The 19,604-nt window shown below is 51.9% G+C and overlaps 2 protein-coding genes across 9 annotated transcripts in view; one reads left to right on the forward strand and one right to left on the reverse strand.

Annotated features, from left to right (window-relative positions):
* Nucleotides 1-3,725, reverse strand: part of LOC137416492 (peregrin) — a 67,201-nt gene extending 63,476 nt beyond the window's left edge. The window contains exons 1-3 of one of the 2 annotated variants that reach the window (XM_068102100.2): nt 3,161-3,725; nt 2,147-3,022; nt 1,597-2,022 (exon numbers count right to left, since the gene is read on the reverse strand). In XM_068102100.2, the coding sequence (XP_067958201.2) occupies nt 1,597-2,022; nt 2,147-2,884 (1,164 nt within the window). In that variant the 5' untranslated portion in view covers nt 2,885-3,022; nt 3,161-3,725. Of the gene's footprint in view, nt 1-1,596; nt 2,023-2,146; nt 3,023-3,160 lie in introns of those variants that run through there. The other variant, XM_078776762.1, reaches the window with a different exon arrangement.
* A 59-nt stretch (nt 3,726-3,784) lies between these two features.
* The window catches only part of LOC137416490 (SRSF protein kinase 3), a 101,219-nt gene continuing 85,399 nt past the window's right edge, over nt 3,785-19,604 (forward strand). For 3 of the 7 annotated variants that reach the window (XM_078776768.1, XM_078776764.1, XM_078776767.1), the window contains exon 1: nt 3,803-3,824. The gene's annotated coding sequence lies outside the window, so the exon portion shown is untranslated. Of the gene's footprint in view, nt 3,825-16,576; nt 16,709-19,604 lie in introns of all 7 variants that reach the window. The other 4 variants (XM_068102096.2, XM_078776766.1, XM_078776763.1 and 1 more) reach the window with 3 other exon arrangements.

Raw genomic sequence — 19,604 nt, forward strand, 5'->3', positions numbered from 1 at the left:
TTCAGTGTGCGTTATCGCCAGGCCCCCTTCGGTGCCCGGCAATGACGTCATGTAGCTCCTGGAGATGGAATAGGAAAGGAGCGGTATACAACACAAGAGAATGAATCTCTGGATTTTGTTTCAGGTTAGACCTGAATGAAGTTCAACTGTCATCATCCCCCACCCTGACCCATTATCTTTATGGCACTGGATGCCCCATTAACCCTTCACATCCCGACCCTCTTACTTGCTGACTTCAGTTCTGTCTCTGTCCGTCACTGTGTCTCTGTCTATCTTTCTCTCTCTCTTGCCTTGCCAGTTGTGCCCGATTATTTCCCCACTACCACACTGTCGATTTAACCTTGCTCTTCCAGGAGCCTCACTGTTGTAGATGAAAAAAACAAAACAAAAACTACGATCCGATCAAAAGAGTTGAGATTCTGGAAACCATTATTTGTTGCTCTCCTCGAACCGAGCGAAACAGCGCTGATGATGAGATTGGCTTTTCTTTGAGGATATAGCATCAATTGTGCATTTAGAACATTTTTAACCCTGCACTGACAGGACAACTCCTACCTTCCCATTGTCTGCCATACAAAGGTAGCCTGAATCAGCCGGCGTTCTCCCCGTTTCTTCGACAGACCCATAGGTGCAATGCAAGATGTCGTAATCGAATTGTAAAGGTTGGTGCAACAGATCGGATACAGATTACAATGTGGGTGATAAAAAATATGTTCAACAAAAATTTGCAAACATGGCTTGATGGTGTAGGGGTATTATTCTCGCTTCGGGTGCGCGAGTTTCCGAGTTTGAATCCTGGCCGAGGCAAATGAAAAGTTTTGGGACACCACTACTGCCTCCCTCCGGGAACCATCTTGATGGTTTCATATGTCGCCTGTGGCTGCTGGTTTGCATCATTTTTCTGGAAGCGCGTTTATGCCACTGATGCAGTGCCCCAATTACCAGTGAGCTGGTACTCAATTTGCCAACCTCAGAAGGATGACAGGCTGAGTCAACCCCCCTGGCGTTAATTCAGCGATCGATCGGGATTCGAACCCAGGATCCTAGGTATCCCAAGCCGGCACCCTAACCGCTAAGCCAACACCAGGCTTACTCCGGGAATAAACATGCATGTTGGAATAATCAGTGATTATAGTCAAACGTGCAAGATCCGAGAATAAATCAGTAATTGGAGGGAGATGTGTCGGTACTCTGCCTGGGCCGCGGTGATATAATTGCACAGCATCGCCAATTATAAATAACATTGATTTATTTGATTTATCATATTCCAGATCATAGATTCTGGGAAAAAAAACAAAAAAACGGGAGCAAAGTCAATGGCACGCCATCGCAAATCCCCATGTTTTCCACCTAATAAAACGTTGAAAGATGGTAAAAAGTTCCACTGGGAATGACCCAATATCAAATTTTTAGTTACGTTTTTTCCCCCGTTTTGACCCTAAGTCCAAATCAAGCAAGTCAAATGTATACTTGACGATGATTTAAATGTCTTTGCCACCAATCGTTAATCGTAACTAATATAGACGTCACGTTTTCTGGTACAACAACAATGGCACGAAAGAATGTGGTCCGGAATGCAATCGCTCAACTACCCACCACATGGGCCCAGCGCCCATCGTCCGTTTGCTTGAAGGCACCACCTTTGTTAGGGCAGAGGGCACAGTCCACAGCCCGAGAAGGCGACTGGAGGCACCTACGGCATAACCATTGCCCTTCGGGAATGTAGGGCACGCCGTAGCACTCTTGGTGCACGGCGAGATTGCACATATCGCAGAATAGGATGGCGTTGCTGCTCTGGCACTCGCCATCATTGCAGATGCAACAAACGGCATCGTCGTCATCCTGCGGAGCAGACGCCGTCACTCCAGTACGACTCCTGCTTTCAAAGCACGACTCCTTCTCTAGACGGTCCATGAGGTACTCGAAAAGGTTCGAAGACACAAGCGGGCAGCCGTCTCGCTCACGTCGCCCGTTGATGAGCTCCAACCAAGCAGAGTCCGCTTCATCCATGTCATACTCCACCTACAGTGGAATTAAAAAAGGAAGAAAACATAACCAATGGGACCATGCAGATGTTAAAACACTACAGCGGTGTATTGGTGATGTAACTGCAGCCATTAGAATTGCTACAACACATTAAAATTACCTCCTTATCCAGTTCTTCACTCGTCTTCTCGACAAAAACAAAGTAGGCCTTATCTCTGGCTGGACCATCCCCTGGATCAGGCGCGATTCGCCGGAATGACACCTCTGGGATTCTCGCTGCAACCTGGGGGGTTCCTCCGACGCCACCACCTGCGACACCCCCTCCAGTGCCAGCTTCCCGAGCTTTCTTGCTCTGTCGCCCAGCTTTTTGTCCGGCGGTTTGCGTGTCCGACGCGGGTGTGGACAACGTTTCCGGACTCGCGGTCGTCGTCTCAACATTCTCCTTTATACAGCCATTCTCAACAACCTCCTCGCCTTCTGAGGACTCCGAAACAATATCCATCGACTCGCCGATGGGCAACCTGTACAAGCGATTTCCGATCTCCACCTCCACCGCCTTACGGCTTCCGCTCCCTACCACGACCACCATGTCACCTCCACCACTGCCGGCAGGGGCCTCCTGGCACGGCGACCCAGCCGGAGACCCTTGACAAGGCCAACGGTTCGGCGAGCCCGTCGCGGTACCGGTCCTGCCTTTCTTCTTGGGTCTTCGCCCGGGGCACGGAGTCGCGGTGGGAGAGGGTGGTGGAGCGGTGTGGTCATAACGATGCAAGTGGTATTCGATTCCACTGTAACTCTTGTAAAGGCGGCGGCACGTGGGGACAGGGCATTCGTACGGGGGCTTGGAAGCACGAAGAGCGGCACACAACCCACGGACGTCGACCGTCTGGCTCAGCATGGTTCTGGTGACGAGGATGCCCACTCACCACCACCACCACCACCACCACCGTGCCACCTGGCAAGTCGTTGCCATAAAGACACCAGTGCTGATGTGCCGGGCCCCTCTCCGTGCCACACGATTCCTCATACACCGCACCTACGTCATATAAACACACACAACAGGTGATCCCCTCGACGACAAAACTCTCACCGCGAGTTCTCCGCACTCAGGTGTAATTAAATAAAACAATTCAAACGATACAGGTACTTGTAAGGCAACGGCTACCATCCCTACCTTATATCCATGTCCCTCTCCCCGGCCCCCTCCTCCTAGTCCGTGCCCACCACTTGCAAGCTACATTGGCCCAGGCTCCCTCCACTTTGGTGACCAAGACCAACGGCAACAGACGACGTCGAAGACCCCTCCGGACTGCCGAGCATCGGAAAGGTGCACACAACGGTACAAGGTGAACGGCAGGTAGGAAGCACGGCGAATCGGTAAGCAACGTGTTGCTCGGAGGCCTTCGGAAGACCGTCGGTGGTTGGGCCACGAGTTAGTCCGACGATCGAGACCGCTTGTTAACCAGAGAGCTGCACCTCAGGCCGGTGAAGGGGCTGGTAGTGGTACCTCACTCGCTCCCAATGCCCGGGGCGTCCCGAATGCAGCATCCCAAGGAAACGGAGATACGTCCTGTAACGCCGGGTCTCCGTAACCGTGAGATCAAGTGCAAAAAATTAAAACTACCAAAAAAACGAGGCCAAACCAACCGCGGCTCCAAATCTATAGAACCTCTGAGCTTCAGACTACAGCCGCTTGCGGCCTGCAGAGCTAGTCGCGGGAGAGTGGGATTTTCCTAAATACAGATGCCTTGAAGGCAGCTACTACTCGCAATTCCCTGCGTTAAAAGCGGTACAAAGTGCCCCAGGGGCAGTCCGCACGTTGAAAAGGAGTATAAATCGTGAGTGGTCGGCCGGTTGGGATGAGTTTAGCGCAAATTAGTTTTTATATCTCTCGCAAAGTCCGTAATTCGTTTGGTTCACGAATTGAACAATGTTGTTCAAATTATGTAAGTTTGTACAACTTACAAACAGCACGGGGATCACGTATAACGTCTTTCAAAGTATATTGCATTCTATGGTCGAGATATATTCATCACCGTTGAACACTTTTCTTTTCTTTATTCGCGAATATTTTTTGAAACCCCAAACAATTTTACTTCCATGTAGAAACTGCTGCAAATGGTGAAGAAGAAGAGTGGGAAGTCTGGTTTTTATTAAAACTTTAAAAACATTCGAATCAATTATTATTATCAACTGATAAGTTCGATGTGATCAGATTGGGAGACGATCGCGTGGAAATGGTGGAAAGTTTCATCTTCCTGGGTTCTGGGATTGAAGCGAGTGCAGAATGTGGAGGAGAAATTAATAGACGGTGAGTGTTGGAGAGAACAGGAATGTCAGGATTAACAGAGATCTGGAAAGACAAAAATGTGACAAAATAAACCAAGAGGAGCCTGGTGAATAATCTGGTATTTCCATTTGGAATGTGTGGACGTGAGTCGTGAGTCGTGAGTCGTGGACAGTGAAACAAAAAAAAGAAAGGAAGAAAATTAGTTTTGAAATGTCAATCTCCCGTTAATCCCGCCCCTTCTGTTAACCCCGCCCCTCCCGTTAACTCCGCCCCCTCCCGTTAACCCCGCCCCCTCCCGTTAACCCAACCTCCGAGTTCACCTCTTTGCAAATTCCCAGTTTCTCCTGAGAGTTTCCTTCTGTATCCATCTTGTGCACCCCAATCCACCCCATTCCACCTCATTGTTTGTAGAAGTATCCCTCTTTTTACTGTTGCTTTTGTTCTGTTGCGTCCTCATTTGTTCAGTATTTCAGCTCTTCCACGAGCCTTGACCTTGTACACAAATGTGGTGTTCGAGACAAATACGAATGTTAAAAATTCCATACTGGATATGCTAGGTAAGGTATGGTAACCATGGTAGTTGAGGGATAGGTGAACCATGTTGGGTGTGGTTGGGAAGAAGAGGAAGAGGCCTGCATAGTGGATCAAGGGGGAGGGGTGCAGAGGGTGCGCACCCTCCACCCCTCCCCCCCTCCACCCCCTTGGATTTTCGATGATAAATCACATGCTATGATATTGGATGCGGACCAGTGGCAGATACAATGTGGCAGCACCATACAACTTTCTCTCATGTGTGAGTCAATTATGCGCATGTTTACAGGATACACACGTCGTAAGGGGTGTCGAGTTAATCTTTTAATAACGCATTAAATGCGCTTTTCCCAATCGGCATGTCAGACCGCACTGTATTCAAGTGTTACATTATGTTAAGTAATCAAGCGTTACATTATGTTACATAATCAAGCGTTACATTATGTTATGTAATCAAGTGTTACATTATGTTACATAATCAAGCGTTACATTACGTTATGTAATCAAGTGCTACATTATGTTATGTAATCAAGCATTACATTATGTTACGTAATCAAGCGCTACTTTGCGTTACGTAATCAAGCGTTAGATTACATTACGTAATCGAGCGTTACATTATGTTATGTAATCAAGTGTTACATTATGTTACGTAATCAAGCGCTACTTCATATTACGTAATCAAGCATTCAATTATGTTATGTAATTGAGCGTTACATTATCTTACTATAATTCACCAAATGTCCATCCGTCCGTTCGACCGTTCAAAGGTACCGCAAAAACGGCTGAACCGATCGCAACGATATTTTGGGTGGGTATTCCTGGGACCCCTTGGAGTAAAATAGGCTATGTTGTTTTTCCAATTTTTCCCCAATTTTCCAAGTTTTCAAATTTTCCAGTTTTTCCAAACACGATGGAATAATATTGTTGCGGAACCGGGGGTCGGCGCTCCCCTTACCAAGGGGGGGGGGGGTAATCCCCTTGTATTTTACACTGGCCAATCCTCCGTTCCTGGAAATTACACGCTCCTTTGCGGGGTGAGATTGGCCAGGTTGATTGGTCAAGGGGTTCCCAGATACCTTCGCCAATCTCTCCGCAAAGCAGGGTTATAATTCCCTGCTCGGACCCAGACAAGATGGAGTTTGCCGAGCGGATAGCAGTCCGAAATCCGAGCCGTTAACAAAGACTAAACCCAATTACCACGGTCGGCCAAATCGTGCCACGTATATCAATGGAGAAATCACTAAAGCGACCGGATGAGAGGAAACCCAAAGAATAAGAAGGAAGAACACAGGTTTATTAATTCTGTACAAAACCAAAACTAAGGAAGAAATGAAAGGGAATGTACAGTGAAGAAGAAGAAGCAGATACACAGGGCAAACCTTATACACTCTTATATTATCACTCCCATGACGGAACAAACACACTTACACGAAAAGGGTGGTGGTGGTGGGAAGGAAGAGAAGGGTCCGGGAGGTGGTAGGTAGGCGTCGATGGTAGGCGGTGAGGTCCGGCTCCGACCTTGCACTCTGGTCCACGCTCCGGGTGTTCACTCGTACCGCGGCAACGAGCGGCCGGCAGCTTCACGTGGCGTTTAACGTGAGCGGACAATTATATCGCGGGGGGGGGGGAAGACTGGGATGCAGCGTACGTAATAAATTGACCCTTAGCCTTCAGCCAGTTGTGCGCCTCCAATGGTCCGTGACAACGGCAAGCAGGGACTCCTTCACCACTCTCGGGTCTTCCGCGTCTGCTGTCCTCTCCCGTATCACTCATCTCTTGAAGTAGTCCCACGCAGCCGCTTATATTGCCCACTCGCGTATAAAGCCACTTGCCTTTAGGATACGCCTACCGGTGAGCTGGCCTCGGCCCTGAGTGGTCGCGAGCGCTCACCGGTCCGCCCCTTAATGGTGCGTTGAGGGGCCACGCCTTCGTTCCTGGCCGCTCCTCCTCCTTTTTCTCCAACTCGGCCGCGTGGCTTATGGCGGCGGGCAGGAACAACCAAAAGGCAGTGAACGCTACTGGCAAGCAAGGGAACACAATTTGGAGGGAGGCTACGCCGCAAAATGAATAGGATTGGAAAAAGGGGCCGAGGTTATTTGATTAATGCAATGCAGAGTCAAACTATTGGGAACAGATCCTTACCTGAAACACATACTAATGAAATAACTAAAGAAGATCCTATGGTGTGCTACGTGTTGCTCGTGGCCTAACTAGGGTGCGACCTTTGACCTTTACACCAAAAATGGGAGTATTTACAGGGATTTATTTATAAGGGATTATTACAATATTTACAAAGAGGAGGATTCTAAAAACCACAACAATATTTACTGATATGAACAGTGATGTGGCTTTTGTTGAACTTCTACGTACCAGGAGAGAGTATATCGACTCCTGACGAACTCTTCCGATATAAACGTGCGGCTCCGAAGTAACATGGCAGCATGTGCAATGCGACTGAGAAACAGGTGTAACGGCCGCTTCCGTGTTACAGATTTGGCGCGCACTCTTCACACATAAACGTGCGACTGAGAAACATGTGTAGCGGCCGCTTCCGTTTTGCAGAATTCAATCTTTTTTCAAAATGGGCGCCATGTACTGTTTAGATTTTGATGATTTGCGTGTGATATGATTCAACGGATGTTTATATGAATCGTTTAAAATTTAAAAAGCCTTCAATTTCTGATATTTTGCCTTTTCATTTGGGCTTCCTAATTGAAGCCCCGCCCATAGGGCGGGTACCTTTGCTAGTGTTACATAATTGAGCGTTATATTATGTTATGTAATCAAGCGTTGCATTATGTTATGTAATTGAGCATTACATTACAACAACAACAACATGCATTTTAAAAGGCCATTTTCCCTGCTAGAGCGGGGGTTAGCCTTGCGGTCCCCATGACAATCTTCTCCATTTTGCCCTATTTTCTGCATCTCTCCTTGTTAACCCCCTTGCCCGCATTTCTTCTTCCACCATCTTTAGCCAAGTCTTTCTCGGTCTTCCCCGTCTTCTACTTCCTTCTACATTCATTTCCATCACTCTTCTCAACCAGTCACTTTCATCCTTCCTCAACACATGACCAAACCATCTCAACCTGTTCCTCTTCACAGCATCAATCACAGGCTCTATTCCCATCATCTTTCGCAATTCATCATTTGTCTTCCTCTCTCTCAACGATACTCCGCACATCCGTCGAACCATTCGCATTTCCACCCTTTCCAACCTTCGTTGCTGCTCTACGTTCATTACCCATGTCTCGCTCCCATAAATCATAACACTTCTCACACATGCAGCATACACCTTTCCCTTCAGCTTCAACGACACTCCCCTCATCAGCAGCACGCCACTCAATTCCCGAAACTTCTTCCATGCACATCTCACTCGAGCAACCGTTGCCGAGTCTGATCCACCTTCTCCATTCAGCATGTCTCCGAGGTAGCAAAATGCTTTCACACCTTCCAGCTTCACGCCATCTCCAAGATCCAACTCAACATTTCCTCCATCTGCAGCTCCCTCTGTGCACACCTTACATTTGAATGTAGCTGCCACACTGGTTAATGACCCTCTCAGACCACTACATTTTTGATGAACCCACTCAGCGCACATTGTACACTGAATGGAGTTCACTCCGACACCCTTCCTACACACAGCACAGGGCCACTTCCCAGTTCTTTCCACCTCACCACATGCTTTACCACTTGCCATCACCTTCGTCTTTCCGATATTCACCTTCAGACCTTTTGTCTCCATACATTCCTTCCACGTGTTCATCTTTTCCTTCAGTCCATCCATACTTTCCGCAATCAACACCAGATCATCTGCATACAACAACTCCCACGGTAAACCCTCCTTTACGTTCTGAGCCAGCACCTCCATCACAGCTACAAATAGTAGTGGACTTAGTACCGACCCCTGATGCACTCCCACCTTCACCTCAAACTCACCACTGTTCCCGTCCTTCGTCCTTACAGCTGTGCGTGCTCTTTTGTACATTGCCATCACTACTCTGATCAACCATTCCTCCACTCCTAACTTCCTCAATGCCTATGTCAATACTTTGCGTGGAACCCGATCGAATGCTTTCTCCAGATCAACAAACCCAAGAAACAACTTCTTCCTCTTCTCCATGTACTTCTCCTGCAACTGCCTCACAATGAAAAGCGCGTCTGTCGTTCCTCTTCCTGGCATAAATCCAAACTGCATTTCGTCGATCTTCACTTTCTTCCTTATCCTCCTCTCCAACACCCTTTCCAATACCTTCATTCCATGCTCCAATAACTTTATCGCTCGGTACGAGCCACACTCCAGAGGGTCACCTTTCCCCTTGTATAGAGGGACGAGGGTACTCAGTTCCCAATCCACTGGAATGCGGCCTTCTTTCACCACCAGATTACAGATCTCTGTCATTCTCTTCACACCCCAACTTCCTGCTGCCTTCAACATATCTCCCACAACTCCCGTCGGCCCTCCCGCTTTTCTACCCTTCATTGCTTTTATCGCCTCCTCAACTTCCTTCTCAGTTATCTTATTTGCCGGTCCTAAAACTGGGTTACTCTCTATGTTGCCATCCCATTCATTCTCTGTATTCAACAGCATTTCCATATATCTTTTCCATCTTCCTTTAATTCCATCTGGGTCGACAACGATTTGTCCCACTTCATCCTTCCAGCAGCTCACCCCCATCACATCACACCTCTCTTTCGCTATCTGCTTTGCAATCCTGAATACTGCTTTCTGACCCTCTTCCGAATCCAAGCGTTCTCCGAACATTTTCCTACATGCCTCCTGCGCCTTTGCTACCTCTTTCTTTGCAGCCTTCCTGGCTGCCTTATAACTTTCATGCTCTGCTGTTTCTGCTCCCGTACCCTTCGCCTTCTGCCACTCCTTGAACTTCTTCCTCTTCTCGTCAATCCTCTTTCCAACTTCATCATCCCACCACCATGTTTCCGAGTGCCTCGGTGGTCATTTTGTCCATCCACATACCTCACCAACGGCTCCCAACAGACTAGCTTTCATTGACATCCAACCACTTTCAAGCTCAACCACATCATCCTCGACCCTACTCAGCCTCTCTTTTAATGCCTCCCTTACTGTCACCTCTTTCAACCTCCACACCTTCATTCTCGGTTGGTACTTCACCCGCCGAGCTCTCCTCGCACCTTTCACCCTTACGTCGCAGACAACCAAGTGGTGCTGTGAAACAGCCTCCTCCCCCGGGATCACCTTTGTGTCTCGGAGGTGCCCCCTATCTCGCCGACGCACCATCAGGTAGTCAACGGTTGTCGTCGACCCACCTGACGTGTATGTAACAAGCTTATTATCCTCTTTCTGGAACTGAGTATTACAAATCAACAAATCAGCTCCATCAGCAAACTCCAAAATCATTTCACCTTCTCCATTTCTCACACCATATCCGTAACCCCCATGAACTCCGTCAAAACCATCCATACTCCTTCCCACATGTCCATTTAGGTCTCCTTACATTGAGCATTACATTATGCTATGTAATTGAGTGTTACATTCTGTTATGTAATCAAGTGCTACTTCGCATTACATAATCAAGCGTTACATTATGTTACATAATCAAGTGCTAATTTGCGTTTCATAATCAAGCGTTACATGACATTACATAATCAAGCGTTACATTGTTACGTAATCAAGTGCTACTTGGCGTTACGTAATCAAGCGTTACATTACATTACGTAATCAAGCTTTACATTATGTTACATAATCAAGCATTACATTATGTTACGTAATCCAGCGTTACTTTACATTATGTTGTGGGAGCTGTGCTCGCACGATAAAATCGGACAAAATGGACGACGCCAGGAATGAAGTTTCTCTGAGCTATTTTTTCCCAGCTCACTCAAACAAACTCAAAAGCACTCAATCAGCCCATCGAACGGGCGGCAATATATATCAGAAACTCAACACACAAAAGCCACGCCTCTCAGGTGGGGCGTTGTATGCAAATAGATAAGCCACGCCTCTCAACGGGGCGTGGTATGCAAGGCAGCGTTCGCCCGGTAAAGGCAAGTCTCAACACGCCCGGGCGAGTCCGGACACGTGACCGCTCGCCGGTTGCGTCATCGGCAGGTGCAGGGTAATTGTGTCATGCTCCCGGTAACCGCTACACACGCCCCCCCAGAATTAACATGCACCGGGAGAGTCAGTTTGAGGGGGATCTTGATGACCCGACCGAAACGGCACCCCTGGCGATTCGTGTGGGGGTGGGAGGTGGCGGGGCAGTGGATGGGCTGGCGGGGGGCCTGGTTGACGGGGGACGGCCCCGTCGTGGAGGAAGGGCCAACCGTGGAGGTTGGTCGAGGTCCAAATGGGCCGGCTTGAGGCGGTCCACGGAGATGCGGTCCGCCTTGCCGCCGATGTCGATGGTGAACGACTTGTCGTCCCTCTTCAGGACCCGGAAAGGTCCATCGTACGGTGGCCGGAGCGGTTCCCGGTGTGCGTCGTGCCGGATAAAAACGTACTCCGCAGTGCAAAGCGCTGGGGGGACGTGGGGTTGAGGGCAGCTGTGGTGGGACGTGGGCACGGGGGCAAATCTCCTGGCGGCCTCCTGGAAGACCGAGCGTTGGCGAGCCACGGACCAGGGGCCGGTGGCGTCAGGGATGAATTCGCCCGGCAAGCGCAGTGGCTGGACGTAGACCAGCTCAGCGGTGGAAGCCTGGAGGTCCTCTTTAGGGGCCGTTCGGAGGCCCAATAGGACCCACGGAAGCCTGTCGGCCCAACCGTCGTCCTGGAGGCTGGCCCTGAGAGCGGCCTTCATCGAGCGGTGGAACCGCTCGCACAAGCCGTTGGCTTGGGGGTGGTAGGCCGTGGTGCGGTGAAGCTTGACCCCCAAGGCCTGGGCGACCGCGCCCAAAAGCTCGGAGGTGAATTGCGGGCCTCTATCAGAGGAGATGTCCGAGGGGGCGCCGAAACGGGCAATCCAGGTGCCAATGAAGGCCTGCGCCATGTCGGCGGATGTTGTTGATGCCAGCGGCACGGCCTCCGGCCACCTGGTGGTCCTGTCCACCATTGTGAGGAGGTGGGTGAAGCCCCGCGAGGAGGGAAGGGGTCCCACCAGGTCCACATTGATGTGGTCGAAGCGCCGCGCGGGCACGTCGAATGGTGCCAACGGGGCCTGGGTGTGCCGGTGGACCTTCGCGCGCTGGCAGGCGACACAGGCATTGGCCCAGTCGCGGACGTCTTTACGGAGCCCATGCCAGACGAATTTCGCTGCCACGAGCTTCTGTGATGCTTTCCGACCCAGGTGGGAAAGGCCGTGGAGGGCGTCAAAAATGCGCCGCCGCCATCCGGTGAGCACGATGGGACGAGGTTGGCCCAGGGAGACGTCGCACAGGAGAACTGTGCCTGTGTCTTCAAAGGGGACGTCGGCCAACCGCAGGCCTGTGTCCGCTGTCCGGAGGGCTTGCACCGTGGGGTCGGCGGTCTGGTCGGCCGCCATGTGGGCAAAGTCCACACCCAGGTGGACGGCGTTCGCGCTGGACCGGGAGAGGCAATCGGCCACAGCGTTGTCCTTGCCCACGACGTGCCGGATGTCCGTCGTAAATTCGGACATGGCGGAGAGGTGGCGCTCCTGGCGGGCCGACCATGGCTCCGTAACCTTGGCCATGGCGAAGACCAGGGGTTTGTGGTCCACAAACGCCGTGAACGGGCGGCCCTCCAAAAGATGGCAGAAGTGGCGAACAGCCAGGTAAAGGCCGAGGAGCTCGCGGTCGAAAGCGCTATACTTGCGCTTGTTAAGGCGAAGCTGCCGGCTGAAGAAGGCCAGCGGTTGCCAAGCTCCGTTCACCCACTGTTCATGCACGGCGCCCACCGCATAGTCGGAAGCGTCCGTGGTGAGGGCGATGGGTGCGTCGAGCGCCGGGTGCGCCAGCATGGTCGCGTTGGCGAGGGCCAGCTTAGCGCCCGTGAACGCCGCGTCCATCTCTGTGGTCCAGGTGACGTCGTGCTTGTCCGGCTTGCCCCAGAGGGCTTCGTACAGGGGGCGCATGAGTTGGGCGGCGCGAGGCACGAACCGGTGGTAGAAATTTACCATCCCCAAAAATTCCTGTAGGGCCTTGATGGAGCGAGGGCGCGGGAAACTTGTGACTGCCTCCACCTTGGTAGGCAGCGGGACGGCCCCGCGCTTCGTGATGCGGTGCCCCAGGAAGTCGACGGCCGTTATGCCAAACTGGCATTTCGCCGGGTTGATGATGAGGCCGTGCTGGCCGAGGCGCTCAAAAAGCGTGCGCATGTGGACGAGGTGCTCCACCCGGGAAGTGCTGGTGATGAGAATGTCATCCAGGTAGACGAACAGAAAGGTGAGATCGCGCAGCACACTGTCCATCAGCCGCTGGAAGGTCTGGGCCACGTTCTTAAGGCCGAACGGCATTCGGAGGAACTTGAAGAGGCCAAAAGGTGTAATTACAGCCGTCTTCGGAACGTCGGCCGGCCGGACAGGTACCTGGTGGTAGCCCCAAATGAGGTGGACCTTGGAGAAGATCACCCGCCCCGCCAAACGGGCGGAAAAGTCCTGTATGTGTGGTATCGGGTACCGGCCGGGGGTGGTGGCGTCGTTGAGGCGCGATAATCGCCGCATGGTCGCCATCCGGCACCCGGTTTGGGCACGATGTGCAGGGGCGAGGCCCACGCGCTATTCGAGCGCCGCACAATTCCCAATCGCTCCAGCACGTCGAATTCCGCCTTCGCCACGGCGAGTTTGGCCGGGTCGAGGTGGCGAGCCCTGGCATAGACCGGTGGACCTGTGGTCGGGATGTTGTGTTCGACGCCGTGCTTGACGGCGACGGCCGTAAACGTCGGCTGCGTGAGGGCGGGAAACTTGGCGAGTAGGCGGGTGAAATCGTCCACGGCCGGGAGCGCGCAGGCTAGCTTGGTCGGAGCGGAGCTGCTCAATGAGCAAGCGAGCGAGCTGAAGGTCTCCGCGTTGATGAGCCGACGCCGTTTGACGTCGACCAAAAGCCCATGCGCGCAAAGAAAATCTGCACCCAGCAAGGCCATGGGCACGTTCGCCATTATGAAGTCCCGTTCGCCGGGAAGTGAATAGTGTTTAATGAATTCTGGGACATCCTGGAAGTAGCCACGATACCACAGGCCAAGTGAGCCATGCCACATGCCGAGCCACGATACCACAGGCCAAGTGAGCCATGCCCCGTGCCGAGCCACGATACCACAGGCCAAGTGAGCCATGCCCCGTGCTGAGCCACGATACCACAGGCCAAGTGAGCCATGCCCCGTGCCGAGCCATGATACCACAGGCCAAGCGAGCCATGCCCTGTGCCGAGCCACGATACCACAGGCCAAGCGAGCCATGCCCCATGCCGAGCCACGAAACCACAGGCCAAGTGAGCCATGCCCCGTGCCGAGCCACGATACCACAGGCCAAGTGAGCCATGCCCCGTGCCGAGCCACGATACCACAGGCCAAGCGAGCCATGCCCCGTGCCGAGCCACGATACCACAGGCCAAGTGAGCCACGCCCCATGCCAAGCCACAATTCTAAACCCAAAGAAAGCCGATCCACGATGCCACACGCAAAGCGAGCCATGCCCCGTGCCGAGCCACAATTCCACACCCAAAGAGAACCGTGCCCCGTGCCGAGCCAGGATACCACACGCAAACCGAGCCATGCACCGTGCCGAGCCACGATACCACACGCAAAGCGAGCCATGCCCGGTGCCGAGCCACGATGCCACACGCAAAGCGAGCCATGCACCGTGCCGAGCCACGATACCACACGCAAAGCGAGCAATGCCCCATGCCGAGCCACTATACCACATGCAAAGCGAGCCATGCCCCGTGCCGAGTCATGATGCCACATGCAAAGCGAGCCATGCCCCGTGCCGAGCCACGATACCACACGCAAAGCGAGCCATGCCCCATGCCGAGCCACAATGCCACACGCAAAGCGAGCCATGCCCCTTGCCGAACCACGATACCACACCCAAAGCGAGCCGTGCCCTATGTCGAGATTTCATTGGGAAACCTCGATCAGCTCATTTATTGGGTTGCCCACGTGAGTGACTATGAACCTTGTCATGCTCTAATCAAACTGCCTCGAAGACCTTTGGACCCACAGGGTCTTTCTGCAGATGGCTTTGTCCTTCTTTTGAACTCCTTCACGTTGCATTCGTCGTCCGCCTGCGATGTCTCTTTTGGTAGAAATTTCCGTCCAATTCTCCTGTGATAACCTTTTATGGCGGAGACCCCGACACAAATCTCCCATTGGATTGGGAATTGTCCACAGGAATTGAATGGGGTTTTGGTCCAATGGGGCATCCGATTGACATTTCCCTGAATGGGGAAGCACTTCTACCCTGTGGTTTCCCCCCTGGGAATTTTGTGGAACATTTGCACAAGTGAAGGAACAATGTGGTGGATATGAGGATCAGGTATCAACGATTGTTGCAGTTTTTCTGGCACCACTTGTACATGATCACAGCTCAATATCATGTCATCAGGCTCCTTTGGGATGTGCTATTTCATGTTTCATCCTCCATTCACCATAACGTATTTGCTTTGAAGCACCAGGAAAACACAAAGCAAATGGTATTCATGTCAATTTGTAAAAAGTTTCTAAAAAAACAAATTCCACTTTGCCATTATTGGGTACTAGTGAGATGCCCGTGCCATGCACGGGTGGGAGGCCAGAAGCAAACAGACAATGCAGATACGGTGAATGCTAAAGTATGAAACCAATAAATTCCACATTCCCGTAGCACCTTGAGTCGCACATCAGACATGGACAGCAAGTTCGTGAAGGACTTCCATGAAAAACGTACCTGTTCGCAAACAAACGGGTACGTTCACGCATAGAAACATCGATCGTGGGTCCGTGGCGAATCTGCATATGGCGATCCGCGAAGTTCACGTTTAGAAAGTAGAAACCATCACGGCATGTCGTCATTCACTTGAACTCGATATCTCTTTTTTCATTCCAAACAACATATCTCCAATCACAAATTAATCACAAAATAAACTTTTAACAACATTGTTAATGTTTCCTTCATTGTAAAAACTACCAAGTCAACAGTTAAAAGGATTTTGAGCCGATAGGTGTTACGGCCTCGTCAATATCGATGGAGACAGCGATCTGTTGGCTTACACACCACCCAATTAGCTATGTGGAATTCTCTCATGTAGAGATAAAACCCACATCGTTTGAACTTTGGCTGAGGTCATTATTTACTTTTAATGATGTTTATATACAGCTCAAAAAGAAGATAATTGGTTTTGGGTCATCCTTTCCGCATATCTGGTCGGATTGTGAGTTGGAGAGACGGCCGTGATGGCGGGGAGGGGGTTGGCATTCTCTCAAGCAGGGATTCAACCCATGTCCTTATAAAAGGTCTTTGTCCGAGGTCACCGAGTCCGATCGGTGCAGCCGATCGGTGCAGCTGTGCAGCTCTGCAGCGATCGGTGCAGCCGTTTGCGCGGCACCCAGGAAAATAACATTATGCGGGAGTCCAAACCTGAAAATGCTGGAGGCCAAAGCTGAAATTGGAAAAACAATATACCCTATTTTACTCCAGGAGATCCCAGGATTACCCACCCAAAATATCGTTGGATCCGTTCAGCCGTTTTTGCGGTACCTTTGAACAGACGGACGGACAGACAGACGGACGGACATTTTGTGAATTATAGTAAGATTATGTGTGGATCAGTGTCAAAACAATCTCAATTTTATCCATTTTTAATTCAGGCTGTAATATAACAAAATGTGAAAATGTCAACGGGTGTGAATATTTTCTGAAGGTACTGCACCAGTGGGAGAGGGGTGGCAAAGCGATCAGCATGACCCTTGCCAAGAAACTGCTCTGGCGGACCTAATGCTCTGAAACAGTATCAGTCAATCGTTCATTGCCGCATATGGTCACGTGGACGGCAGTAAGTGGGACACCTTCCCTGCTACCCCCCCCCCCCCCCCCCCCAATCCAACAATCACCCGTTTTGTTGCATTTGTTTTTTTGGGGTTTTTTTGGTATATTTAGTCGAGGCTTGTATAAGAGCTAACACAAAGAACATATAAAAAACGGAGCAGGAGACAAGAAGGTGAGAGAGAGAGAGAGGGAAGCAAAACAACAAAACAACAGAACAAGGACATCTGGAGATCTGTTGAAGAGAGAGAGTCAGTGCGGGGTACATGGGATAAACAAGATGGACACTACAGGGGCTTTCAGGAAAGAAAACAGGGAATTTGAAAGAGGTGAGTTTGGGGTGGATTAATGGGGGTAGAAAAAATCAAGGTTTTGGATGGGGGAAGATATGAGATGGTGGTGAACAGCTGTTTTGAAGACCTGGAAGGAGGAGTGGGATTGAAGAGAGTGTGGGAGTTTGTTCCAGAGGTGGGAAAAAAAAATTTTTTCTTTGTTGATCGAGGCTCATGGAAAAGCTAGAGCAGAATGGAAAGGGGGATACACCAACGGCAGAGTAGAATTCAGAGTGAGATCAAGGGGAAGGGGAGAAGGTCAAATGGGGGTGAAAAAGATACACACAAGCTCAATGAGACACAGGAAGAAGAGGAAGGGGGGAAAGTAGAGATGAAACAGAAAAATGAACAGAGGTGAGGGAGTGGGGAAAAAATCACAATAACCTGGAAAAAGGGAGTGCTTGGGAATGGGGTAACTTGGGGGTGGACGAGATCATGAGAATGGATGGGGGGTGACATGAGATATGGTGAACAGCTGGCTTAAAGCCCTGGAGGGGAGAATGACACGGATCAGACTGTGGAAGTCGGTTCCGCAGGTGAGAGAAAAGAGGATCAAATGAGTGGAGGTGAGCAGTAATCCTGGATTTTGGGAGTTTAACAAGAAGAGGGTTACTGACTGACTGAGTGAACCATCCAGAAACCTGGGAGGTACAGAATCAATTGTGTGGAGGGTGCAAGACTAAAGAGGAGGTGCTGGAATACAGAGAGGGCACCAACCTGTCTGTGATACCCATATAGACACTCGGATTATTGCGGAAGATCCCAATTATGATTTTGAGGGAATTGTTAGATTGGACACAAAATATTTATACATGTATATTACTATTTATAATTCACCAAATGTCCGTCTGTCCGTTTGAAGGTACCGCAAAAACGGCTGAACCGATCGCAACGATATTTTGGGTGGGTATTCCTTGGACCCCTGGAAGTAAAATAGGCTATTGTAGCGGCTACTGCTGGGTTTTCACAATCGCCTTGCACCTATCAAGGACGCGGAGCAATCACCATGCCGGGCTCGTCCAGGACGCCCGGGCAGGCCCGCGCTCAACTTGCCAGGCCTCGGTCGGGACGCCCGGGCATGCCCGGGCATGCCCGGGCAGGCTCGCCCTCAACTTGCCAGGCCGCAGCCAGGACGCTGGGCCACGCCCCCTGGCGCCGGGCCTGGGCAAACCCCCGGGGATAATAGATATATATTGCTGCCCGATAAACGGGTTTTCAGAGTGCCTGAGTGTTTGATTTCATTAAAGCAACTCGGATGAATTCTAGCTTTTTGTCGCGTCCATTCTTCCGATCGACGTGGGAGCCCCAGCTCCTTCATTGGTGACCTATCGACATGGACACGGCAGTCGCCCTTAAACTGCCTACCTTCTGGGAGGCTCACGCGGCGGTTTGGTTCGCGCAGGCGGAGTCCCTGTTCGCCCTGCGAGGCGTCACGGCCGACGACACCCGCTTCCACCATGTGGTAGCTGCGCTCGGGTCGGCTACCGCGGCCCGCGCCCTGAGCCTCCTCGAAAGCCCGCCGGCCGCTGACAAATACGGCGCGATTAAGAAGCTGCTCCTCGATGCTTTCGCCCTCCCATCGGCGGAACGCGCACGGCGCCTGCTCGAACTGCCTGAGCTCGGCGACACGCGCCCTTCCGAGCGAATGGACTATATGCTTTCACTGCTCGGCGAGCACTCTCCGGCATTCCTGTTCCGAGAGCTGTTCCTCCGTCAGCTGCCTAACCCGGTACGCCTCGCCCTGGCAAGCACGACGATCACAGATCCCCGGGCCCTTGCCAGAGAAGCCGACAAGATCTCCGCCGCAGGACAGCGCATCGCAGCGGCGACATGGGACCCACCGCCGTCCGACGCAACACCCATGGCGCCCGAGCACCCGGCACGGTCGACGGCCGAACTGCCGACGCAATTGGCGGCCGCTCTACCGAGCCGACCACCTCCAGCACGACGACCGAGGCCTCCACCTGACCAAGCGTGGTGTTACTATCATGCCAGGTTCGGACAGAAGGCCCGGACATGCCGACCCCCGTGCACCTTCGGCAGGCCGGGAAACGGCCGGGCCGGCGTTCATTACCAGCCATGAGCGCCGGCCACACGGGCAACTTACTGTTCATCACGGATAAAGCGTCCGGACGGCGCTTCCTGTGCGACACCGGCGCCCAACTGAGCGTCATACCCGCCTCTGACCAGGACAGGCAATCCGCGGTTTGCGGCCCCTCCTTGGTTGCGGCCAACGGATCGACTATCCGCACCTTCGGCCCGCGCAACGTCACCCTCTGCTTCGGCGGCCAACGCTTTGCTTGGACGTTTGTAACCGCCAACGTGCCCATGGCTCTGCTAGGCGCCGACTTCCTCTGCGCACACGGACTACTGGTGGACGTCCAACGGCGTCGTTTAATCAACGCTGAAACCTTCAGCTCCCTGGTATGCACATTGAGCAGCTCCGCGCCGACCGAGCTGGCATGCACCGTCCCGGCGGCGAACGAGTTTGCTCGCCTGCTCGCGGAGTTCCCGGCCCTCACGCGGCCGACGTTTTCGGCCGTCGCAGTTCGGCATGGGATCGAGCACCACATA

Source organism: Myxine glutinosa, chromosome 4 (assembly GCF_964187855.1).
Source record: "Myxine glutinosa chromosome 4, kmMyxGlut1.1, whole genome shotgun sequence".
Taxonomy (NCBI): domain Eukaryota; kingdom Metazoa; phylum Chordata; class Myxini; order Myxiniformes; family Myxinidae; genus Myxine; species Myxine glutinosa.